This window comes from Diprion similis, chromosome 10, assembly GCF_021155765.1.
Source record: "Diprion similis isolate iyDipSimi1 chromosome 10, iyDipSimi1.1, whole genome shotgun sequence".
In the NCBI taxonomy this organism is placed as follows: Eukaryota; Metazoa; Arthropoda; class Insecta; order Hymenoptera; family Diprionidae; genus Diprion; species Diprion similis.
Window position 1 is genome coordinate 3,066,247 of NC_060114.1, and position 27,424 is coordinate 3,093,670.

Sequence of the window (27,424 nt, forward strand, 5' to 3'; positions counted from 1 at the left end):
ATGGTCGGAATCAAAGAAAAAAAAAGACATGAAAGAAATGGCGAGTATCTGAAGAAGAAGTTGATTTTTCCCCTATTTTATAAAAAGTTCTTCATTTTTTAAAAAATAGTGATAATAATAATTCCGCAATTCCCGAGGTCTAGGATATAGAGGGATACATACTGACTGTCCATACCGAGGTTGAAGTCAGTCGGTTGAATGGAATTCGAGATTTTATGTCAACCATTTGACATAAACTACTATGTTGAAAACCATTTATGTTGAAAAATGTAGTTTCGGGCTGAGAAGTGCGTTTAAATTCAACACGTTTGAAGTTTTGACCTCGGTTTTGATGTTGATTTCTGTATCAGGTGATATGGCGGTTTTTCTTGCCCTAAATCGGCGATTCCTGGTTTTGTGCTGCATTCGCAGCTTCTGACCTTGAACCTAACCTTTCTAACCTAACACCGTGCATTATTTCACTCAAGCGCTCATTACTGCCTCAATTTTAGGAAATTCGACATCGGCTTGGCTCCAAAATATGCTTGAAAGATGTAGGTATAATATTATGCAAGAAAAAAGATCGATTTTCTCAAATTCATAGACTCGAATACCCTCTTAATGCGGATGACGAATCTTGTCATTCTCGTTCGAAAGTTCCTCATCGTCGGAATTGCAAGTTAGGAATTGAGCAAAACCCATCTCAAAATCAATTCATAAATACTAGAATTTAACGATATTAATGTTCTTATTATAAAACACTTTCTTGACTTCTGTGATACGAATTTTCATCCAATAAATTTCTAATGTACACCAAGGCTGTTCCTCCATTCAGGTTCACTATCATTGACGAATATAATAGCGGTTAGGAATATCTAACTTAGCAATAAATTATTCAATTCGATCGGGTTTGTTGCGTTCAAAAGTATATAAATCGAGCTTTTCTTATGTATTTTCGTTCATTCGAATCAATTAATAGAAAGCATTATCATTGACAATAATGTCATTCACTTCACTCAGTGACATGTTTAGCGGTGCCCACGATATCTCCAAAACAACTCAGCCAATTTATTTGAAATACGGAGACAGCATGCTCAGATAATTTACCATCCATTCAATGATCCCTCTTGTTCAATGATATTTTTGTGTTATTTAAATCAAAAAAAGTCTTAACTTTGGTTTGAAAAAACGATTATCAACTTCAAACGGTTGCCGTTTCGATGAAAAAATCTAAAACAAAAATTTCACATCCTCACAAAGGAAATAAACTGTTCAAAAATGCTGTCTCCAAATTTGAAGTCCTTCGGTGGAACCGTTTTTGAGACATCATGAGCACCGCAGAACATGTCACCTAATGAAATGGTTGACGTTATCGTTAGTACCAATGCTTTCTATCATTTGAGTCTGTCTCAAAAAAAATTAAGACAAATCTGTATATCTACATAAAACAAGTCACAATGGAATTGAATAATTGGTCATCGAGTTGCAAATTTTCGATATTCACCAACTTTTTCGGCGATCTAGTCGTATGCGCCCCCTGAACTTCCGATTGTTTAATCCAATCTGGAGGTCTAAGATCATGCGTCTAAGGGAAGAAGAGGATCAGATTCAGCTACCCATGCCAATACAGAAGGGTCGTAACCTACCTGATGTTGGACCCGATCCAGGTGAGGTTTTGGGAAGGACGAACGAAAGGGGGAGAAGGAAAAGCAAGGAGGGGAAAAATCTGTGGGAATGTGGCTCTATGTAAAGAATTATCAGCGAAGAAATAAAAACGAGATGGCTCGATGGAACGGAAGAGGTGAAAGAGGAGTGTTTTCAAGAAGGATTTATTGTCACGTTTCCTTAAAATGAGATGCAACTATTTCGCACCTGATGAAACACGCTTAGCTATTCTTTTCCGTTATTTCACTTTACCTTTCATTTGGTTTTAACTTGTTAATTTTTTATGTTTGTTTATTTGCTTCACCTTTATTATACACAAGTTCACATCAATTTTGTACAGAAATTGACCTGAAAGTTTTAGCTAAAAAGAAGCGATTTTTTCACCTAGTCTACACCTATTTGTATGTTGTCAGTTTGATATATTTCATTTTTCAGAATTTCATTTCAGATTATCATATAATGTACGTGCGTGAATTTGATTTTCATGTAATCTTTACAATCTTGATTTTTACATTTTGAACTCCAGAATCGTTATTAGGATCCCAAGAATCTGGAATTCAAATGTAATTCGTAACTTCGTTGTGGGTTGTTAAATTTCGCTTAAGGTCAACGGGAATTGAAATTTCAATTGTATGGATGTAGGCGATTTCATATTTCAAGTCCATTCGATGCAATATTTAGGTAGATATCGCGTCGTTCAAGCATGTAACTGTAAGCAATTAAGCAGGTTGGAGTGATGGTTCCCACGAATCAGATGTAATATTTACCCAATCAACTAACATAATTTTTTTTGTCTTCCCCCATCATATTCAGTAAATTTATAATCAAAATTTGATGTGAATTCAGGTTTCAAAATTAGCCATACTACAGTTAGTTCATATAAACGAACATGCAGTGTGACAGGTACTAGTTTTTAATTTCACTAATTGTATTTGTACTGAGTTCATAGTGAAGAAAAACATCTACAAATAGGGGCGAGAGGGGAGGGGAAGATTTTTCTCGCACGTTATGTAAATAAAATAAAAATCTTTCACTGCGACAAAAGAATTTGATGCTTTATAAAATTAATAATAGCTCCCGTAATAATCTAATTTCCAACACTTAAAAATACACGATTAAGATGTCAAAGTTGAGACAAAGCTTGAGGACCGTGGAAAAAAACGTTTTTTGTTTTTTTTTTTACGGTGCCTTAGGATTTAGCCCAAACGGAATTTCATTTTCAGAAAAATCAGACTTTTCTATATCAAAAACAGCTCAGATCATATTTTCCCACGGTGAGAGAAAGAATAGAATTTTGTGTGACAAAATCAATCTGTACCAATTTAAAAAACCGACCAACGTCTTTTAAATCGCAATCGCTAGGCGAGATCTGAAACATAGCAGAATTTTTGAATCTTCGAAAAGACATCAACATATCATCAAAGTCGAGAATTTGGGCCCGAATCGACGACAAATAACTGGTGGCCTTGCCTAAGTAAAGTCGTGGTCACTGAAGGCAGTTATTCTGAGTGCACTTACTCAGTTAAAATACGATATCTGTAGATCGATCCTGCAAACTCCCTTCGGACGTGTTTCCCAGGCGTACCACGATATTAACTACGCGATGCAGCTCGGCGATAATCGTGCGAACGCGTGCTTGAACCAATTCCTGTGTGAATTTTATGGCGCACACCCCCGAAGTCAGATACCCACCCCTGCAACCCGCCCTCGTTGCTCACTCAGACCGTCGAAGCGCACGCGTGTCACGTGACTGTGTATATACATAGGCGCACACGCAAGTGCGCATGCGTATCACCGACCCGAGTGCATTGCATTGTACGAATCCATTGCATTATATTGAGGTACGCGCGGCATTCACACACTAATGCTCGTTGGTAGGGGAGACAAAGTGATTTCATGGTGGAACGAGTATCGAATCAACAAATCAAGGAAAAGCCATGATTCGTCCCACGGTGCTCAGAGGTGAACGAGATATACTTATCGAACTTAATCGCGGGTATATGTTGATACCTGTAATGCCGATAAAGAGTTTGTGATCATGTTTATAACATAGATATGCGCACATATGTTAAAGGTTACAGTTCATCGATTACTGTAACTACTCGTTAGGTTAGATTTCCAATGTATTTAACGATCTCGGAAGTCTCTTGTTATACACATTTTTGCACTTTGTCGCAACTCTCATAGAGGGGATGTCGAAATGACGGCGGAGTGATTAGATCGTATTTACACTTCTTCGCACCCCAGAGTGATCAAATCGAGTCAAACTTTTGGGAATGATAGTGTTTGCAGTTTTGCTTTTGTGGTCGTTGAACAAAGTTTGGAAAGTTTAAGCTGTGTATGGAGCACTGCGAATATACCTGCAGCAAATTCTCACATCCTTTTGAGGTTACGTCACGCTGTTGACACCTGAATCCTGTATTTTCTAATTTCTATTTTTTTTTTATTTCAATTATCACCAAAGCATAATAGCAAATTAGTATCGTTTTCCGATTCAATTCGTTTCATTACTGAGGATGGAAGAACATTGTAAAATAGGATTTGTTCATTTACAATCGGCACTCAGACATCCCCTTAATAATTAGTTTGCAAACAAAATTTTTTCCTTAGTACATTTTTTTCTGCGACACATTCAGCATTAAATTTATCCATCATTCAATTTGTCTTACGATTTCTGCCTATAGACACCTTAGTTAAAAGTATGCGCCAATCTACCTGATTCTCAATTTCCTATACGTTCTCGCAAGTACATGTCTAAATTTTCCGTTTACGATGTAACCATTTTTACTCCTCCTTCGCAGTCCATGTTTTCGTATACCTAGGCGAGATATAGCCTTTATCACTCGGAAGATCACAGAAAAGAATGTCAGTGAAAATTCAATCAAAATCGGTTCAGCAGTTTGAATTTCATCTCATAATGAAAAGATCCCAATTAAAAAAATCATAATAAATTGAAATAAATTCATCCTATCTTGAAAAAGATATTGCACTGTTAATTTTCTATTGTTTTAAAAATATCATAAAAATTATAAATATATTGTTTAAATACGAAAATCTCCTATTATCGTTAACGATCAAGTTGGTTTTAAATATTTTTTTTTGCGAAAAATGTTAGTGAAAATAGCAGTCTGTAAAAGGAGAACGAAATTGTCAAAACTTGTTACATGGTAATTCATTGGAATGGTTGATAATCGATTAGTCAAAATCAATGATAGCAGAAAAAGAAAACATCACTTGAACTTCGTTATTTTTGTGGTAATTGACTTCTATTACCATTCTCTAAATCTTCATAAGTTGCAGCGAATGAATTTCGTATTCATATTTTATTGCGCTAAAAGATTCCCTATTTTCAATTACAATATGTCATTATGATCAACGAATTGCGGACAAGTTTAGATTTTTCGTTATGAATAAATCTACAATTTTTTGTAGTCTGTAAGAAAAGCTTCTGAAGAAAATTTCATTTTCAACTTTTAAGAGGAGGATTTATTATAATCACCCCGAAAATAAAAGGTTTAACACTAGATCTCTACGTTTCAAGATCGGGAGAAACGCCTCAAATCATTTTCAGACGGATATCTAACTGGGTGATGGATCAGTTTCTGGCCAACGGTACCTTAAGAATAAATTAACGGATTTTAATGATTTTGGTTTCAATCCACGTGGCTTACTCAACGTACAACAGATTTTGGATTCGATCGGTTCAGCAGTTTTCGAATTATTTGAATGTATAATCAAGTGATAAAATTTTGGAAATTTTGGAAAGCTTTATATTCAACATCACATCCTTCTACCGTGGAGTCAAATTCATTATAACAAGGAAGAAAACAATCGGGCCTTTATCGAGATCGGGAATTAATCTTATAACCAATTCCCTGCTAAACGGCTGCCTACGTACACACGCGTATTGTTACACGCGCGTGCAGCATATAGAGATACGTACATAGGATACGCACTTCACGCCACATGCTTTCCCACGAAATCGCTCTTTTACCCTCCGCCTCCTTCCTTCAGACCCGAAGACCTGACCCTTCCTCCCCGATCCTCTGCGCCCCTCACAAAATTATATACAGGGTGTCCCGTAAGCCCGTAGCGTTGTGTGTTGTGTGTGAAAAATGCGGCTGGTGTGGTATAAGTGAAATCCATTTATCCGTGTATTTACGAAACTATGATGGGATAACGATGGCTGGTTGATTTATTCATCTGAGGCATATATATTTCCTTATTTTGCATTGATAGGAAATTTAGAATTCGGTGATTCTTCTGGTCACTGGTTACAAATTCGAATTCATAATCTGGAAATTTAAAATGGCGGTGGTTGATAATTATTCAATTAGAAGTCATTTGAGAACGTTGATTACCAATCGGAACTGAATATTGGGGAAATCAAAATGGTGGATTTAATATGGCCGTTGATAAGGTAAAAATTTATTTGATTTTGATGAAATTTGGTAAGCGAAGGTTCTCGAGAACCCTGATTACGAATCCGAACTCGTCGTCAAACATCAGAAATTAGGAATGCCGGATCCAATGTGGCTGACGATAATCCAAGAATTTATTTAATTTGGATGAAACTTCGTACCCGGGATTTCAAAAACGATGAAAATGAATTACAACTCACAATTTTGGAATTCAACATGACATTTCCAACATGGTCAACAAAAATGCAAGAAATTGCATAATTTGGACAAAATTTGTATTACGGTGGTTTTTGAGCACGCCGATTACGAATCTAAAGTTCGAATTAAAATAACTGAGTCTTTGGATTCGCTGTTTTGTGTTTTCAAAATTTCAACTTCAGATATACGCAATCAGCGTTCTCAAAAACTCCGGGGTATCAAGCTCGGTCCAACTAAAGTATTTTTTTGCCATTTCATTGATCAGTCTAAATAAGCCATTATCATTTCCGAAATTTTTGCTGAAATTCGTACCCAACATATATAACTTCGTGAATATTATACCCTGCAGAAAATTTCACTCATACCTCAATATACATTCTTATTTCACGTGCTTCCGTCGCCCTGTATAACAATATAGGTACCTACGATGCAATTATCCACAATACACGGTGAACCTAGAACTCCTACGACACGCCCCTTTCTTCGAAGTCATAGCTTTTAAGTAAGACGTGTACCAACTGTCTAAAAAAATCCCTATATTGTTAGGGAATTATATTTCTGACGAACGTTACCCTGCTCGGTAATGCCATCACGTATAGTCGTCGTGTAAGTTATTTAAAGTCCCGCTAATTTCTTCCCCACGCAGATTCAACATCACAAGAATAAATCACCACCGATCTAGGGTATTTTGGCGCCGTTGGTACACATCTTACTTAAGTCTAGTCCAGCGCGAGAGAGAAACTTTTTTAGGGGAAAGAAGCTGCACTCCTAGGCACACCATGTATACTCACACCACGATACACACACCTCCCCGCCTGGAGTGTGTGTGGTTCATGATCGAGTTCCCCACCACCGTTCGGCGCCCCTGAAACCCTCCGCGTCTTGGCGGCAGCTAGTCGTGTGGCGCGATAGACGCCCGCACACGACATACGCTCGCCGCCACGCGACCGGTGCACACGTCGCACTGCACACGCCGCACGGGCCGTTTCAAAATCGCGCACGTTCGACGCAACGGCGCTCTTTTTACTCATTACGTCACAGAGGAAGGAAATGCGGACTTATCTCTAGGCGCCCGCGGGGTGCAGCCAATCTTCGACGATTTAAACCTAGCCTTTCGTTATCCGCAAGTTGACGGAACGCGATTTTTCGAATTGACGGTACTTGAAGAAAAGATTAAACTCCGTTGAAGATAATTTGAAAAAAAAACAAATAATAATAATAATAATAATTGGGAGCGAGTACTTGCTCGTTTCTTGTACATGTGACTAGTGGATTGACGAACAATCATAAAAGTTCGTCGCTCGGATTGTGAAGTGAAGTGCATCGATTATTATAAACCACCGTAGATCGATGCAAATTATATTTTCACGGGATAATTACATCATCGTTCTAAACGTTGGCAATTTTATACCAGTGAAATCTGCAAAACAAGACTGTGTCATATACTAAAAACAAAAAACTTTTTCATCAATAGAAATGTTTCGTCGCTACAAGTGGTCAGATTTATTTTATCGGTAAATAATTTGTCACGCATCGTCGATAGTCAGCCACAGTTATCATCTTGAGACTGTGATTGAAAAAAATATATATACAAAACAAAAAAATAAAATAAAAAATGATGCGATAAACTCTTTTCAAACCCGAATTATACAACTACCACAGAAACCAATCTTTCATAATAGATCTTCTACCTACTGGAGAACATGCGAGGTGGCTAATAAGCGTACAATAAACACTACGATTTCAGGCCACGTCTTACGTGAATATGTATATCTATTTATTATCAAGATGACGTGAAAGGTCGAGTAATATATAAGTGCAGAACGCTGTATAACATATATATACTTTCTTGTGATAATTTTTGGGAAAGTGACATCGGACTTCCGGTAAGCGCGAGATAAAATGTGGCGCGTTGTCGTACCGCGATCTGACGAGAACAGCACTCTGCTGTCCTCTGACATAACGGCCGGTGCCGTCGCTCCGGGTCACCTGCCGTCACTGTCAGGCCCATCGGGGCCTCATCACTGGGGCTATCCGCCGCCCCCGCATCCCTCCTACCAGCCTCAGCACCCGGATGTACGTCACCATCACGAGATGCGACATGACATGCAGAGGCCGGAACTCCGTCACCCCGCTGATATCAGGCACGAGATGAGGCACGATAATATCGCCGGAATGAGGCCGGACCTCACGGAGCTCAGACCCAGTCATGAGCTCCCTGAATTGAAGAACGACATCACCGAGTTGAGGGCACAGGATAATCAGCAGCAGCAGCAGCAGCAGCAGCAACAGCAACAGCAACAGCAATTGTCACAGTCGAGGGGGATGAAACGGACGATGAGCGATTCGGACTGTGACGATGTCTTCTCTGAGGAGAGTGGAAAGGAACCGTGAGTGTGATATTGTTACATTTGAGCTATGTGGACTTCGCGTGATAGTAACAAAAAATGTTATGTACGTTCAAGACAGAGAAACGCCAAATAATTGTGATCAAGTCGTTTTTTTCATTTTTATGAAAAATGGCAGTCATGGATGTGAGAAATAATTGACTTTCACTGATTTGGTAGAATATGCTGAGTAGATATTATACTTTGGAATGAGTGACGTCAAATTGTTGTAGTCTTAAATCTGCTGTATTTTTCGCCAATTTTTACTTGGTCGAGACAACCAAAAATATTACTTTGCTATTTTTGCTTTTTCGCGTACTTAGACTAGGAAAATTATTCATACAAATACCCGACTGTGAGAGAGGAGGTTTCGCATCTTTGCTAGTGAACGTGATGTCGAAATTCTCGGCAAAATGGAAAACTTGTTGATTAGATGTAATAAGAACACATAAGTTTATGTTATTGCGCTCGTTTTGTTAATTTTAGTAAGTTCCTTTGCGAGTAAAATACAATTTAGAACTTACTTTTCCGTAGTTGAGGAATTATGTATCAGTAACTTCTTCCCTATAAGAATGCGAGCAGTTTCTTTGAATTTTTGCAGCAATTTAATTACACAATAATTTACAACACGGGCGATGATAAATCTGCCAGAAATTCTGAAACGAAAGTTTGGAAATTAGTAAAGTCCGATCATGAAAAAAATCCAGGAGTGTTATTTGCGCTATTGATAGTGAAAAAGTAAAATACTTATCTCCAGAGTTGATAAAATAGATTTCCGTCTGTACGATACAGAAAGATATTCGTCAACAGATCGATTTCAGGGTGGCCACTGGTCAGGGAATTCTGGAAAACCTGGAAAAGTCAGGGAATTCTAAAATTCTGGAAAAGTCAGGGAAAAGTCAGGGATTTTCGCGGAAAGTCAGGGAATTTTTTTACTGTAATTCTTCTTCGTACGAATACGTTCCACAACTGTTTAAAGCCTTAGATAAATTAGACCTAATACAAATTTTTTTACCATTAACATCATTTAACAGTGTTAAAATATATGATATATTATAAAAAATAGAAGTGTATGCTACCAAAGTATAATTTCACAAAATAAATATTTGTTTAAATAGAAAATACGTATATTTTTTCAATTTGCTAAAACCAATTTATACGAATTGGTCAGGGAATAATATTAAATTTTGTCTGGAAAACCTGGAAAAGTCAGGGAATTTTGTGATGGAGACTTAGTGGCCACCCTGGATTTGCGCGTTTTAAATATACTATAATGTACGAATTTCAGCCTATTTATGAAGTTCAAGATCATAAACTGAATTTGCCAAAGTAATAAGAACAGTATCGCTTTGTGGGTTGAAAAATTAGTAGTTGAGACAAAAATATCGATTCGAAATATTGAAAATAAACATAGAATTTGTGTTATGATTCAAATTTCAAAATCTGATTCAAAACGCTGTTAATATTTGCCGTCGCTTATCAGACCGCGCCCGATTGTTCAAATTATTAAAAGTCAGTAACATATCGGAAAATGCCTAAAAGTTATTCTCTGGTCTAACACCTGTCGTAATACAGACGTTACATAATTTGGAGAAATTGAAATAAAAATTCTCATCTCCAATGCTGCAGCGGTTAGAAAAAGCTGTTCCCAAAAAATCGTCGGAATTTTTTTCGATATAGCCTGTGGAATCTGACAAACAAATGTATTCGTACAGACTCGATTTCATTGCTTATGAAAAATGTTCTTCTGATTTTTCGTACAGCTGCAACTCACCGGGTGGTGATTCGTGTCAACACGCTTCGCGCAAACGAAGACGGGGAATGATTGAGAAAAAGAGACGTGACAGGATAAACGCTTCCCTCGGAGAATTGCGAAGGTTGGTACCAGCTGCCGCCAGGGATCCTCACAGTGGAAAACTCGAAAAAGCTGAAATACTTCAACTCACCGTCGAACATCTACGTACCTTGAGAAATAAAGGTCAGTTTGAAATATTTCAGTAGTCATAAAAATTGTCAGCCTTCTTCCTGCGCGAACTGCAAAACGTAACTTTGAAAGTTGTAGAGCAGAAACTATATTCATATTATATGCACCTGCTGGTTATATGGAGCTGCACCTGATTAAACGTTTTCTTATTGTTTATGATTGTTAACTAGAATACTTGATGACTAGCCAAAAGTGCAATATTTGTGTATTCATAAACTTCGATTAAAAACTTCATACAAATGCTATAAAAAAAAGTACTCAAAGTGTTAACAAGAGCTTGGTTATCGACTTTTCATTTCAAATTGCTTTTAAACTGTGTAAAATCTACTAGGGTTGTTTAATTTCACTTCACGATGATGAAAATGTTATTGTAAAAATTATAGGTCACAAATTGAGTAAAATGGTTTTCTTTTTTGTTGATGCTAGTAAATTTAATGTTGTTATTATTTCATCAAAATCAATATCAGTGTGATCTTCAAATCTTCAATATTTCCCAAAGTTATAAGAACGAAGTGTACAAAGTCCGATGAATCTATTAGATGTTGAACTGATGTTTAAGGTGATTCGAAATAACAGGTCATCAATATCCGGGCTCCAGTTTACAATTTGTAGCACTTTAATGAAAATTTTAATCGTAGCTTGCGAATATGTGAATTTTGCAAATCTTCAATCTGCGACCATCTCGGGATGAAATAAGCGCATCCATTGATTCTTGACCCACTGAACTTTTTGAGTGATCTCGTTAAAATCCGATCAGTGAAATCAAATGTGCCTGAAGTTTCGATCGATCGACCTAGATGCAGAATAATTTCTAAAATCAATGAACATGTACTCGCAAAATATTTAGTCCATAACATGAATATTGCTATCTTGCAGGTTTCAATCATTTATCAAAATTTTACCATCAAATCTCAGTATCATCAGTAACGATCTGGTTTTCGATCAAACTTAAGATTCAGTAAAAAAAAAAAAATCTGAGACAAACGTGAAAATGAAAATAAACAACGGTTCGCAGAATGTTTGCGGTTATAGGCGAAGGAGTGATAGTTTTTTCGGTACTTAGCCCAGACCGGAAGACACCTGTTGACCGGCCCTTCCTCACCGAGTTCCAACTGTAACTGTAACTCAGCAACCGTGAAACCCATCTGCTGTTCAGAGATTTCTATTTCCGTATTACTTGATTCTGGGAAGCTACAACCGTGAGCGTCGGTATTCGAAAAGCGAAAATATATGTATAGCGGACTAGTTCCTAAAAATTTTCTGCAGAAAAACTTTCCGAAACATGCACGGTTTACAGAATGGTTGGAGAAAATTCTTGGATTTAAATGCGCATTCTTTCCACAAAATTCCATGTGTTTCCAACGAATATCAAACAATTTTTCAGATAATTTGCGTGTAATCGTGCAAAAGTGTCGTCATTACTTTTGTCATATTGTATGTAATGACATTTATCATAAAGCATTAGAAAAATGTTACAAAATCTCGGAAGAATTCATCTTCCGTGAGATGATGGGGATTCGTGGGAAAAAATTAACCTCAAAAATATTAAAACAAAACCCGAAGTGTAAGCATTTTTACTAATAAATAAAATACAGAGATAGTTTCCCAGATTTAAACAGTATCGAACGAATTTATCAGTTTTTTAATGACTTCGAAGTATCGATATCTAGCTTAATTTCATTTTCGATTCCAGTACTTTCCGCTTTTGAATTCTTGAAGTGATCCTTGTAGCTTAGGAATGTATTAATTCGATAAATCCTTAAGATTTTTAGCTCACTGAGTTCCTAAAATCGCGGAAAAGTGTAATACTTTTGAATTACAATAATTTATGCAATATTGATGCGTGTTCACAATCGCTCCCAGCACTTGGTTCTAACAAAGCTCAGAGAGCAGGTGCTAGGACTCGGCTTGTGAGATCCTGTGGGAAGCACGGAAGTCAACAACTCTTCCTAGAGAAGTTCCCACGGTGGAGGGTGCGGGGTACAGCTTGCCCCTCTCCAAGCCTACATTCGCAGACGCGGGCTGTTTGTATGTGCATGTGTTTGTACACGCACGTAGGAAAGAGCCATATAGCCATCCACTAGGATGCGTTTGGTAGGGAGCAGATGCGGTCCCCGTGTGGGAAACCAGCCCTGTATAATAGCGATTCTACTCCGTCTAGTATTTACGGATATGGGATTGACCACCGTCGAGGGATGGTCAATTGGTGTTAAATGAAATATTGCAAATGCATTGATCACCACTCATGCTGATTATAACTAGAACGATAGTTGCGTTGGAGTTACAAATCGACCCAAGATTTTATCAATTACGTTTCTTCTTTAATTTTACTGATTTGCGTTCGGAGAGGAGTAAAAACAGTTTGAAACGCGACTATATTTTTATTCGGCCAATAAGAAGGACGATTTTTGTGTATTTTGTTCAAGGGGGTGTGTACGAGTATCTGTATTAGAGATAGACTGAAGACGTGGATGAATTTTGAGAATTTACATATCCAAGTTTCATTTACACAGTTTTTTATATTAGAATCCAATAATAAGAAGCATTGTTATTGACAATAACGTCACCGTTTCGCTCGGTAACACGTTTTATGGTACTGAACCTGGTATTAACCTCAAAAACAGCCGAACTGAATTACCTGGATGTTTGTTCATCCATTTTGTCCAAGCAAACATTTTGTGATCACAGGAGCGATTTGTGTAACAAAAATTGGAAAATTTTTCTTTTACTTTCGAATATTCAGATCGCAAAATTACCTTGTAGGTTTTAATGCATGTGCTTAATTTAAATCGGATCATTACGAATATTATGAGTTTGCGTATAATATCTTCTACACAAATGGGTAAACAGGAAAATACCTTTCAAAGTTTATTTTCTATGAGATGTGGATATTTTTCGTAAAAAATAAAACGGGTCCATCAGGACGGACAAATGTTTATTCACTTTGTACAATTTAAAATCTTAATTTTTTCATTTTTTTTTTCTTATTTTAAGCCAATCCATTAATCAAGATAGCAAAACCATGTGTCAACTTTTTTCAATATCTCACTTCATTTCCGAGTTACATTCATTTGGCAAATTGAAATAGATAATTATAGAAAATAACTGGAGAACAAGATAGAAATTTCAAAAAAACATCACGAATTCTGTTTTTGATTGATGGTGTCAAATGAGAAAATTAAAAAACTAAAAAAAGTGAAACTTATAAACAAATTTAAATCCAAATCCCATTGCGCGCAAATCGGAACTTCAGGTAATCAGATTACAAGCGTGCACCGTTTCAACCCTACGCAGTACCGTCAGCCTGACACCGAGGGTAAAGCAGGTCATTGGGGGTCATGGGGGGGTCACGTAGGGTGGATTCGGCTTTTCACCAGAACGCATAACATTAGCTGACTTAACATTACCCAAGTATCGAACCGCACCACGCACGAAGGGTTTGGCAGTGTAATTCCCACGCTACCTGCCGCTACGCTGTATAATTCCTGCCTAGCGCTGACAATAAGACACATTATCATGTCCCTGCTAATACCAGCTTCATTCATTGCTCTACGCACTGAACCCACCGGTTTGTATGCGACTGCATATATTCTCGTCAGTCGTATTCTTGTACGCACAAGATAGATTTATCATACAGATCATTTCGCAAAATTATTAATTTGAAAAAAAAAATGTTTGTTTGTTCAGAACTGACATCTGGCACATAATGTGTATCAGAAGCCACGTTAAAATACTTGTAAGTGGATCAGTTGTACTTGTGCGAAACGTGAAGATCAAGTTCGTGACCTTAGTCTTGTCTAGAATTAAGTCAATAATCACATCTCAAGGCGTAATCATATTTTGGGAAAATGAACTGTTTTAATATGACTATAAATTATATTACCAAAGGTGATGAAAAGTAAAGCTTCTCATTGAGAAGCCGTCCAGACCGCATGTTGGAATGGAGTGAGTTTACAAACGACTTGCACTACTAATAGTAATATTATTATTATACGCATTTCTTTTTACTATATATGTACACGCGAGTACAAGTGATTTTTGCTGGTCAAATTCGTGAAACTGAAAATGTATTTAACAAACATTTGAAGAAAGCAAATTATTCCTTCGGTAATAATGTTTGGCTCGATGTCAAACCGAGAAAAACACCGTTTTCAAGATATTTGCCAGACGAATTGGAACTTATTGGTAACTGTAAAATCAAGATGGCCACTGTTGGGTGCATTTGCAGCATTATTTCAGCTCCGAACTAGTTTTAGAAGCTCTTGGAATGTCAAATGTTAATTCGTGCTAAACAAAACAACGGCTATAGAGCTGCTAAAGTGTAACTCCACCCTCGACCAAATTTTAACGTCCTAGAGTTTAACCTACAAAAATCACTAATAGGTTATATCACTTATACACGTATATTGCAAAAAGCAACGAGTATAGTGGGCTGTTAAATAATGGCCACAGTGAAGCAGCTCTGCTTCAGGGCTCCGCTTTGAATAATTTTCTCACCTTTCAGCAGCTATTCCGTAAAAAACAAACCGAAAATGAGACAATCTAAGCAAATTTTGTTCTTTTTTTGTGCCGCAGGACCGGAAGGATACGATAGCACTAAGTTGGCCATGGATTACCACGCTGTCGGTTGGGGCGAATGCGCAGCGGAAGTTGGACGATACTTGGTCACCATGGAAGGCCTCGACGAGAGAGATCCGCTACGTCTGAGACTGCTGTCTCACCTTCAAAGCTTCCACAGAGAACACCCGCCGACCACCAGCACTGTCCTGCCCTCTGGATCCTCCGTCAGCTCCGCCACTACAACCGGAAGTTACGAGCCGTCGAGCTCTTCCTCTGTCGGGATGCCCTCAACGCCTGGAAGTATGCCGCCTCTTCTGGGCAGCGGAGCTCTTGGCTGGGGTCAGTATCCTGGACAGTACGTCCAACAGCAGCATGGAAAACCGTATCGACCTTGGGGCGCGGAGTTGGCTTACTGAAGTCAAATAGGTTATCCACCGCGTGGAAAATACTGACCAAACTAACCAATCGATCGCGAGACGGTTACGTAAGCTTACGAAAGTCGTCGGTTATAGCCGTTGTACCAATCAAGACGACAATGTCTTGTAATTCACTTTGACGGCAGGGCAGGATATTTTCTTGGGCTGTGCACTTAGTGTGTCGATGAACACTCTCAATCGGGAAATTGAACAGCATAAACTCATCGAGGGGAAACTGTGAAATTTGCTTTACTGTGTGCACAGAACAATTGAAATCAATGAATGCTCGAAGCTTGAGGTGGCCAACCCGCGTGAAAATTTTAATGCGCAATCTGCCAAATTTCAGTGTTTCAACAAAAATTATTACTGTACGTATTTTCATACGTCGAATGAATGAACAAATCGCAGGTCGGTAATCGTTTGTTGGTTTTGATCACAGTCTTGCATCTCAGGCAGAATTTCTATAGGAGGCAGTGGCTCCATTATTGAAGGAAAATCCAGGTGGCGCTGCGATCGAGGGATACATAAACATAACCTATATCGTACGTGTGACTGATGTACTTCACGCTCTATGCTCGTGTGCGTGCTCGTGTGATACGCATGCGCTACTATCGTTATCTCTGTCGCACCTAGTATCTTTCGATCGCAGCGACGCTAGCGGCCTGGCTCGTTAAGAGGCCCACGTCGAAACCCACAGTAGCAAGACCTGTGTGTAGGACCGTGGTTTCTATAGATTTTTAATAACAAATAACAGCTTTGTCCGTGAAGGTTCACCGTGGTTTAGAGGGCCTGAGTTTTTTCTTGGATAATTTATTGCTGGCCTGGCCGCTGGTAAGTTGTTCCACAAAATTATGCAGTTTTGGTTTATGCGAAAAATGCGTACGCGTATTTATATTTGGGATCAAAAATATTTTACTCCGAAGAAGAAAGGAAGCTGTAAGTAGATCCATATTCTGTTGTCTATTCAAATGTAGGAAATGAATCTGTTCGACCATGAACACGTGTGGTTAAAATCAAAAAAGAACTTTTATTATCATCTCGATGGAACGGCATAAAACACTTGTCTCCATTAATTCCTTTCAACCTAGTCTCTTTCACCCTCGAATTAATTGTAATATAATAGTCTAATACAATAAATCAAATATAAAAGTAAACATGTCAATTTGCGCTGTACCGATCAAATCTAAGCCAGACGATCCAATTTCACGAATGTGAAAACCACCTGAACTAAAGTGCCATGAACCTTGTGTAACGTATATAAGCTAAAAACTTTCCAATAATTGCTTTTGTCGCTGTCATTCCTTTTGTCGGAATTTCCACTAACTGGTTGTGTACGTCACGAATAACCTGCAAGTGATGAGAGTTTGTTCCAAGTTCTCGAGCATTTTTATATCGTGCTACTGCAAGTGAGAATCTGGTCTGATTCACGAGCAGATAGTCAAGCGAATGAAATGTATATGAAAATAACTTTAATGTAAAGTGATAGTAGTTTGCTTAGTTTTACGAGGTGCGTGTACTTATTTATTATCATTACAATATGTATATGTAAATATATGTGAGAACTGTAATTGCGATTAACCGTGAAACACCCACCTGCAACTCATCACCTGCCAATCAATACATTTCTACGTTATATGTGGGTCGTACAGAAACTCAGGAAACTAATTGCATCGAAACGAACGAAAATCGCTAAACCATACTCTATAAGTGATAAAATGATAGTCATACGAGTACCTAATTTGAAATATAAAAAAAAAGTAATATTTATTTATATCTGTCTAGTTGTAATTCAATAATGTATAGAATATTCTTTTAAGGAACTGTACAGTGTAAATGCCTAAACAACTAATCAATCAATTAAATTAGGTATGTATTTTAATTTATAGATATTACGTACGGCTCAATTGCAACACGCAAAAAATAATTATTTCCGACTTGGAAATTTTATACATCCACATTTGTTTCCTGACAAAATGAACAATTAATTAACTAACAGTTATCCTTCACCATTTTCGAGAATTTTCATAAAGTTTAATCATAAAAGTTTAACAGATGTAAGCACAGCACACTGTGATACTAATCGAACAAATATCAACTCTGAATGTATACGCGTGAAAAATGCCTTAATATTTTATAATTGTGCGATGTTTTAATAAAGCACCATTTTCTACGAAACATGTAAATGATTATGATCATTTGTAAATTATTTCCTTTTGTAGCCTTAACGAGAATATATAGTATACGTTACTATTATTTTTCATCACTTTTGGTCACTTTTATTACATTTTCTGACAACTATTGCGGTAATTTGATCAAGGTGTAGTAATAAATTTTACTCGCATTACATTTTCAAAAGTGCAATTTTCCGACTCAAATTTTCAGGTCTGCAGGTAAACGACCGGACTGTATTCGTGCGCCCATCTTAGTTCGTCAGAAAACCAGTTTCAGTCTCATTATCCAACCTTTCAGAGCTGGGTTAAAAATCAGTCGTGCATGATTGAAGAAAAATGTCATTCTGCTTACCACGAACTGTGTGACGAAACCGGTACTAATTACCAGTGGTTAAGGACTAGATGCTGACATGCAACACAACTAGTCACTCATCGTTTCTGCGCTTTCTGTTCAATTCACGCCGACAGTAGCGTGCCAGTGATTCAAAGAATCGAGGCATATTCATCGCGTCATTTTCAAAAACTGGAAATTTCCGGCCACGTGTCCTTATTCTCGGCTGCGCAGCCAGTCAATACACAATTTGCATACAGAGCTCATTAGTCGTTGGCAGCTGCGTAATACGCGCTCGCGTTTCAGTTCACCCTTATTTTTGCTTCTTTTTATTCTACATTTGAAACTGACAATAAGTTTACACTCACCAATCTCTGCGAGTTCCGTTGCTTGTATTTTTCGAAGATTGAAACATCGAAGGTAATTCAATGATTGTTTGTAATGACGTTTCCGTACGAAAAAACGAGAAAACTTTACTAATGAGGTTGGTTCGCCAGAAAATCCATAGTTTTTTGTTACAAGATTGATGTACTTTTACTAGCTGTTAAATTATTGTATTCGTGAGCTGTGAAGATCTTTTTAACCCTTAGTTGGCACACTTTCCCATCATAGCAGGCATACTGGAACGCCTCGTAGTCCAACCACTAAAATGCAGATAACGAGTAAATTGCTGGTCATTTATTTGCAAAAATTACAAGAGAATGTTCAAAAAGTTTTTTAAAAGATTATACAGGTTATTTTGAAACAATGTTAAATGTGGAAAAATATTAAAAATTTTATAGAATTCGGAAAAATCATAATTTTTTTTACTATACAATACTTTCTATATTCTCATTGGTTTAAAATAAGAGATGAGATAAATGAAAGTGGGGCGTTTAGTACCCCACAGTGCTAGCTAAGGGTTAAAATTACAAATATACCAAATACTAGAATTATATATGAAAGCTTAGGTATCGAAGCTTCGTTTCAAGTTCCTTCGAAGTACTCAGAAACTCGTTAGAGATTCGTTCGATTTTTACTATATAGAAGCATTTTCTTTTCTTTGTCACCTTGGCGTTATTTAATACTGGATTTTATTAAATTACAGCAGAATTGATTATGGTAAAAAATATGAATATTGAACTGACTACAATTTGCAAGAAAACGAGAAAATCTAGTTTATTGAATTCGTAGAAAGTTTTATTCGGAAGGAAATGAGGCATCGTAGAGTAAAATTGAACGAATATACCACAAATTGGTAACCATTTTTAAAGGGAAAATCGATATCTTGTAACCTTTTGTTTATAATTCCAGTATTTTATATTTTAACATTTCCAAAAAGAATTCCATAGCCTTACAATAATTTGGTAAATTTTCGATATATCACTGAAAATGTTACAAACACATGATGTAACAAATGTGTAACGCAGTTTTTATGGACTATTCGAGATTAGATCGAATAATTCCCAAAGCCATTTGCCTGAAAATTGAGATTTGCAAACGTTACAAATTTTTTAAGTTCCTACATTAATTTTGTAACTTTTACGCCGCCCCATAACTCTAAAACGGATTTGTGGGAGGAGTGATTTAAAGCGGAAAACAGTTTTTTTATTCCGAAATCCTCCAAGTTAAAATGGTTGCTTGATCAACTTGAAAAAAATATGATCGACCATTTTTATTTAGAAATAATTTAAATTGTTATAAAAGTTGATTATTTTTACTATATTGTCAACGCGAAAGACTTTCTAAGTGAGAAATACTCCACTTTGCAAAAATTGTCATCTGAAGAAAATCTCTAATTTTCGAAAGTATCTATTTGCAGATAAGCAGCTTCGAGAAAAAAATACATCACCCATAACTTTTTTTTAATAAATATTGCGGATTTTGATTGAAAAATATTTTTGTGACTTATAGCGCACGTGCTTCAATTCTTCCACTCAAATCGCCTTATTAAAACTTCTGAATTGCAATTTATTTGCAAATAGGTTTACAACTCTCTACAACTCCTGAAAGTGTAATCGCGATCAAATGAGACACTCTAAATTTTTTTAGTCCGGTGAAATCCCAACCAAATACAGTTTCTCAGAGCACGTTGTGGCGAAATTACAGCAGCCTAGAATGAGTAGAAATGCAAAATGATAAAAATAAGATTTTTGGCCGTTTGGTCTTGCGGCCTATTAAATACAAAAAAGAACTTCGTAGACATGTTACTTTTCATAATCGTCCAACTGTAAGACGGCCACAGATATCTGGATCCAATTCCCTGCACTTTTTTTATGATTCCATGCAATTTCCGTGACGTTTCGTAACTCCTTGAATTTCAGAGCTGGGCCATTAAATAATTTCTACACCTTTCACCATCGACTTCAACTGGGTTATTTTATATGCATTTGTCGAAAATAAACTTGCCTGGTAGTTAAAAAGTTTTTTCTTACTTTACGGAACCGATCGCCGACAGTCGGCTCAACTTAGTTGTAATTTTCCACCATTAAACATCAAAATATTGGTGTTCAGAAAAACAAAGTTTTTCGAAGAATGGTAACTTGGCACCTTCGAGATGAATAAAATGAAATCAAACCACGCATTATTCAGGCACAAGATCGTTTTGATCTTATAATTGCGTGTTATAATTATAACTGGCATAATCCTGGTTCAAATAAAATCCTATATGAGCTCATCGAGTTATGGAAGTAAGGCTAGAGGGTCACCCATTAATTAATCAAAAATACGGTACGAGATGGTTTTATAATGAAACATTGTAAATCTATAACCTTCAAAAATTCACAGGATTTTTGTAAATAAAGGTAAGATTCTTGAATCTGGCATAATGAGTCATTTATTTTAATAGAATAAAATAATACATCTACATATTTTTATTTACATATATATATATATATAACTATATATATAACAGTATGTTAGGAATGGAAAAATTCACAGCCTCAAAGACGTATTTTACCTATAGAGTATATTACTCGATCAAGTATGTGTATACTGCACATTATTTCTATACCATACTGCAAAAATCTATTTTTGATTCAAACAATAAATCTGTATTCTTTTATAATATCCTTATTCGAATATTCACAAATATGATTTATATGTATATTTAGGATTAAGGTAGCCAAGGAGTTATGGAACACGACGACTAGTGCATACGTGTTCAATCGTGTCATGGATGTTATACGACATTTTTTTCAACGAGAATTATTTTCTGTGTATCTGAATCTTATATTATACAGATATTCATAGAAACTCCAGATATTCACGAATCCTGTGATTGTATGTATATTACAAAGCTTGTTAACTTTTAGGACTTTATTAACTTTATTTCTGCAGTCAACGTCGACCTTTTAAAAAAATTCAAACGATTGTTGCATTCTATTCTGAAACATTTCATTTCGATTTTCGAAGAGCATGAACTCAACCTGGGATTTCATTAGCGGGTTTTATAGTAATTTAAATTAGAACCTAATTTGAAGAAGAACGTCGTGAATACGTGTATTATTTTTTTCATTAGAGATTTTCATTAGTATATATCATTAGAGAATATTAATAAATGTCTGCAGAGATACAAATATAAGATGCGTCACGCCTAAGTCTTTATGAATACCAAGTTAATTCGAATTTTAAAACGTGAATTTACGAAGAACGATTCACTCTTTAAGTCTCTAAAACTTCGGGTATACGAAATTCTATCACAGGATTCGTTGCATTCGACACAATTTGTAGACACGATAAACTTTTTCGTCAAGTCTGCACAGTGAACAATAAAAATTGTTGCAGAAAACTTTTATGGTTACAAAAGAAATTTTTTTTCAAGTGAAGAAGTCCAGTTGTTAATGAAATATTCAACGTTTTGTCCTTAGCGTCTTTCGAACTTCGAAAATCGTCCTAATATTAGTTCGAGTCTTTTGGAATCGAAAGAATTATGATATAATAAAAATTTTTGAAATTCTACATAAATTATCGTTCAAAATTTTATAAACTTGCGAAATGCTGAAGACCACGTTACCGATATTCAACATTTTTCGTCGTCGTCACAGTTGTTGTTTAATTTCTTGATTTCATTACAAAGTATGAATATGTGACATGGATTCAGAGGAATTTGCAAGTTATGGCCCGATGTTATCGATAAATGTTAAAAGTGTCTGATATTATTTATCCGTGACTCATAAAGAAGTGATTTCCGTCCAATTTGATCTGTTCGTGTACATACAATTGACGGATTTGAATGGATAAATTCAACAATCTATCTATAGAATCTAGATATTTATATATCTATTATAAATTATACTATCTGCTTGGATCCGTTTAGACAAAGACGATTTGGATCTAATTAGATCTATTCATATTTCCCCGAGACGTGTAGTAGGAAACAAAAATTTTCTGTGCATTGTTCGACTTAAATTGTGATACACATTCATCATTCATCTTTAATTTAAAGTCAAGATGCTCAGAATTCAAAAAGTGGTTAAAAAATTCGATAAATACGACAGTCCGTCCCTTCTGACTGATCATCAGGAGAACCCATAAGAGATTCCCTGATCGATTTCGACGTTGACGTATCTCTCTCCAAATATCGAAGTCCACGGATCTGAAAGGCAAAAAAAGGTTTAAGAACCATTCTATATACAGTTCCGAGCAAAAATACTCCACCACACTTTCATTTGGCGCCGAAATGGCATTTTTGTAATTCTACGTCAAATGAAACAAATGCAAATGTGTTGGAGTGTTTTTGTTCAGAATAGTATATACAGTGAGGCTGTTGAGCCCTTTTTCGCGTTCGAGATATGTGGACTTCGATATTTGGAAATATGCATGACTAATGGGAGCAAGAGAAATTTATTGTCAAGCTTTTGCAGTTGAGTTTTCTTTCTTCATTCCGACCATTTCTTGTACCTGTGACTACGAATCATCATCACAGGTTACACGAACATCTCGTTCTCCCTGTTCTCGTTCCTCAAATTTTCTTCGTACTCAGCACAACAACAACAGCGGTTTTTTTTGCTGTAGTTTTCTGGGCTTTCCGGAACATTTTCACTGACCATCGTTAGGTAAGTATCGACGCTCTTTGTGTCCAACGACGCGAGTGACCAAGATAACGAAATTGCCTCGTGTTCTGGCAGCGTTGAAGGCCTCGAATTTGCGGATCCCAATGACAGTTTAGACGTTGCACTCGACTGAGACTTTTTCACTAATCTGCTCTTCGTTGAGAGTTTCTTTAGTGCCTGAAAGTACACAGATTCAACATTGAGGACAAATTTGAATATTGCAAGAATTACAAGAATAAAAAAAATAAATGATTGCTCGGATAAAGTAACTTTTTATGTTAAGTGTGATTATAGTTGAAAATACTATGCTTTCATTATCTAGTTATTGCAGCACCAAAATTGTTTGTTTCATACTACAGTGACAAACTTAATTGGAGCCTTGGCATCAATTTATTATTGCACCAGCATCAAATTATTGCAACAATTGCAAGAAAATGAAGCGTGTTGCCAAGTAAACGCCGCAGTACGTTGTGTTGGCTACCATTGAGGGGATTGAATATCGGTAAAACAGACCTCCCTGGTGAAAATTTCTACTACTACGAATTTTTACAGAAAGTGTAACATTTTGTATTATTTCGTAGAAAATTGTAAATATACATAATTTTTCGTGAAGAATTGTTAAATTTTATTGAAAATTGTAGATTTTTTACTGAAAAAATACAAATTTTCATGAAAATCTACAAGTTTTTATAAAAAACTATGCAGACTTAGTATTTTGTACGAAAACCATTCTTTGTATCAAATTTTACGAAATGTCTCGATTTTCTTAAGAGTTCGTAGAAAATAGTGGAAATAATTTTCGCCGGGGCTACCATGTTATAATCACTAGTAAAATCGAGTCATATAATGACTTTAATGTGATTCCAGAACGCGATCACTAAACGCTCCAGCATAGGTTATAAACAACGGAAGAATTGCTTGGCCAAATCCATGCAACTTGGCAATGCGAGCAGTTCCGGCTTACTTGTGCGAACTTTAAGGGGGTCGTCTAGTGTAGAAGTTTGGAAAAATGGAAGAATTTTTTTGCACATTATCATAACTACATCTTTTAAGAATAGTTTGGCCAAAAACCGATGTCGAATTTCCAAAAGTTGAGAATTGAATTAATGGTAAGAAAAATTTTCATTTCGTCTGACACAGAAATCAGCGTGAAAACCAAATAAAACTTTGGACGTGTTAACTTTAAATGCGTTTTTCTGGAAACAGCATTTTCCAAAAGTGTAGTCATGATATCTCAAAAAGCACGAGAGCGATCCTTCTCAAATTTTTACACCATCTTTAATATACCTATACCTATGGCGTGAACTAGGATAATCATGATTACTTTCGTAGTTTTTGTTTTACGAGTTAAACAAATGGAAAAAACATGCAAATTTCAAATTTTTTCGTTCAAACTGTGTAAAAATTGTTTAGTTTATTCTAGTTCATATCATAGCTACAAGCCTAAAGATTAAAATGCAGTTTGTTTTTCTGATGTTAGATGAGTAGAACAGCCGGAATCACATCTATACTCAAGCACATTTTTTTTACACACGTTCCAGTATACATTACGTTATATTCAATATTTCAACTCAAAAAAATTTACATAGTTTGTTTAAATGTCAAAAATATCAGGTAAAAATTATGAGAAATTTTATTTCAATGCTTTCTTAAGAAAATACCCCAAAAAACTTTAAACAAACAGCCTTCTCACTAGACAACCCCTTTAAATCCGCTACCTACCGATAACTGGTACGGATATTTATTCCCCTCAGTGGTAGGCAACCCAACATACTGCGGCGTGTACTTGGAAACACCCTGCATAGTACGAATGACCATAACCAATAAAAATAGTAACGCCTATTAGGTTTTTGGTCAATGACTTTAAAACTAATTTGCATTTTGTACACAGAAATGTATTTTTCGGTTGTAGTAAAAAATGAGAACAATAACCACAACTAAAAATTTCTCTTGGTATAATCGTAATCTAATCGTTGAAGCCACAAAACACAATCACACGAATCAATAAGCATAATAACAGGATAATGGGAATGGAGTGAAAAGTTTCGCTCATTTTTTCCCCACGCAGATTTAACGTCACGACAATTAATCACCACCGATCCAGGGTATTTTGGCGCTGTTGGTACGCATCTTACTTAAGTCCAGTTCAGCGCGGGAGAAAAACTTTTTTGGAGAAAGGAACTGCAGTCCTAGACACACCATGTATACTCACACCACGGTCTGAGCTATAAATAAATATCTATTCAGTTACTAGAAATGTATCAACGAAAACTTCATCAAATACGATAAGAACCATAATTTATGCTTATTTGATAAGACGCTATCGTAATTTCCAAAGCAACGGGCAGTGGTGCGTAATATATTTATGGTGTGTAAATCAAGAGAGTAATTAGAACGATTGAACAAAAATAATTTTGATACTTCAAATGTGATAGTGAAATGGAGTAAGAAAATATTTTCTTTCAGTGTTGCAGAGATTTCATGGTCATGCGTTATTGAAAAGCGTGAGAACGGTTTTGAAAAATTTGAATATCTGTTGCAATAATTTCTAACCAATTCTCGAAATACAATGGCAAGGTTTTCTTTTACTTCAGCGGTTGACATTCTTCTTTTTTGCCGCAGTGAAATTAATTGCGATAGGCATTTATTTTCCTGCAATTTTCATTCCAAAAGTATACGAGGATGAATGTCAAAAATGTAATTGTAAGTTGAGAACAATCTGTATCTAACCACCGTGCATTTACATCAATTTCTTACGAATATGAGTCATGAATAAACAAGCAGGCGGAGGAAAAACAAATGTGTCACATAGTATTGGGAACAGGGTCAAAAGGGTATTTGGTGAAGTGTGATGCGTAAGAGGCAGAAAATTAACAATTGTATGAAAAAGTATGAATTGTATTTGAATGGCTCCGTCACAAAACTAAAATACTGCATTTGACTGCAGAATCAAGCATAATTATTACAATAATTATTATCAGAACAATCACGGCATATAGATTTGCTGTACATACTTTAAAAAAAAACCTCAAGATGTGCAAAGACCAGTCTCGTACTTAATATACGAGTATACGGCTGGAAAAGTTTGTGAACTTTGGGAATTTATAAATTCCCAAATTTATAACTCGACAACCAATCTCTTAATTCGATTAGTGTTAATTTTATGTTATAGTACGTAGATCGAGCTTCATTTAATTTTTTCATTAAAATCAATGAAGAAAAAATATTTTGAGTAACAATAACATCCTAGGATATCTGAAAAACAGCCAAACGATTTTCTTTAAATTTGAAGACAGTATTGTTGGATAGTTTATCTTATTTGTCACGATCCTTCTCTTTGGAATCAACTCGTTCTTTTCTTTAATAGAATCAAAAAATTTCGGACAAAAATTGATCATCAACTCGAAACGTTCACCGTTTTATTGAAAAAAGAAGAAAATACAGATTTCAGCTCTTCGCGTATAGGATAAACTATATCTACAAGAATACTGCCTCAACATTTGAAATGAATCAAATTTTTTTTAAATAGATTAGGTTTTTGTTTTTAGACATCGAGCTATACACTTCTGAACAAAACTAAATTTGAATGACTGTCGAGGTACAAATGTTTAGAATTCACCTGCTGTTTCACTCAAATACTCGTAGAATATCCCCTGAACATTGCCACAGACGATGACAAGTATTGAACAGTGCGAGAACAAAGAATGTATAGCTCACCCTTAATATCCTGAGGCCGGATTTGGACAGCGCTTTCTTCAACATTTCGTGTGCGCCTGAACCAGCAGCCCGATCGGAAAAGTGTGAACGCGTATCGCCAACACCTTGAGGGATGATACACGAGCACTTGACGTGGTCTCGAGGTATTTAAAACTAGCTTTCCTATTAACGTGATGAGCGCGGGAGTTTTATACCGCAAGCCACGCGGTAGGTTGGCGTATTGATTCGGGAGCAACCCCGCGTTGACCTTCCGAACCAACCCTGGCACGAGGGTGAAACTTGAATTGAACGACGCGCCTGCCAGGGTGACTCTCATCGGAGTGCTGCCTCCACCCCGCGGCTTCTCCTATATATAAACTCCCTCCCCCTGACTTATCAAACTTCTACCCCTCTGAGAGCGAAGCGAAAGGTCGCGGAGATGAAAGGAGGGGGGTGGAGGATCGGAATATGTATTTGTAAGTGAACGAGATTGAGAGAACGAGGGTCAGGATTTGATCAGTGGATTGCATAGTGACCCTGGGGATTTGGCAAGAATCGACTTAATTGAATTGAACTCGGTGGC

The 27,424-nt window shown here is 36.4% G+C and overlaps 2 protein-coding genes across 2 annotated transcripts; one reads left to right on the plus strand and one right to left on the minus strand.

Annotated features, from left to right (window-relative positions):
• Positions 1–8,153: 8,153 nt before the first annotated feature.
• Positions 8,154–15,714, plus strand: LOC124410975 (hairy/enhancer-of-split related with YRPW motif protein-like). Its single transcript, XM_046889741.1, has 3 exons — positions 8,154–8,653; positions 10,414–10,628; positions 15,210–15,714. Exons 1-3 carry the CDS (start codon positions 8,166–8,168, stop codon positions 15,608–15,610), a joined length of 1,104 nt encoding a protein of 367 aa, XP_046745697.1. The 5' UTR covers positions 8,154–8,165; the 3' UTR covers positions 15,611–15,714.
• A 7,098-nt stretch (positions 15,715–22,812) lies between these two features.
• On the minus strand, positions 22,813–27,167 carry LOC124410956. Its single transcript, XM_046889707.1, has 2 exons — positions 26,863–27,167; positions 22,813–23,322 (listed from the first exon to the last, which is right to left on the minus strand). Exons 1-2 carry the CDS (start codon positions 26,905–26,907, stop codon positions 23,020–23,022), a joined length of 348 nt encoding a protein of 115 aa, XP_046745663.1. The 5' UTR covers positions 26,908–27,167; the 3' UTR covers positions 22,813–23,019.
• Between the last annotated feature and the right edge of the window lie 257 nt (positions 27,168–27,424).

What these genes read in the sequence shown, in the direction of transcription:
- LOC124410975 (XM_046889741.1), top strand. Translation starts at nt 8,166, where the DNA reads ATGTGGCGCGTTGTCGTACCGCGATCTGACGAGAACAGCACTCTGCTG. An exon ending in GAGGAGAGTGGAAAGGAACC is followed by an intron (nt 8,654 to 10,413) that starts GTGAGTGTGATA and finishes TTTTTCGTACAG; the next exon opens with CTGCAACTCACCGGGTGGTG. An exon ending in ACGTACCTTGAGAAATAAAG is followed by an intron (nt 10,629 to 15,209) that starts GTCAGTTTGAAA and finishes TTTGTGCCGCAG; the next exon opens with GACCGGAAGGATACGATAGC.
- LOC124410956 (XM_046889707.1), bottom strand. Translation starts at nt 26,907, where the DNA reads ATGTTGAAGAAAGCGCTGTCCAAATCCGGCCTCAGGATATTAAGG. An exon ending in CCGGCCTCAGGATATTAAGG is followed by an intron (nt 23,323 to 26,862) that starts GTGAGCTATACA and finishes GTGTACTTTCAG; the next exon opens with GCACTAAAGAAACTCTCAAC.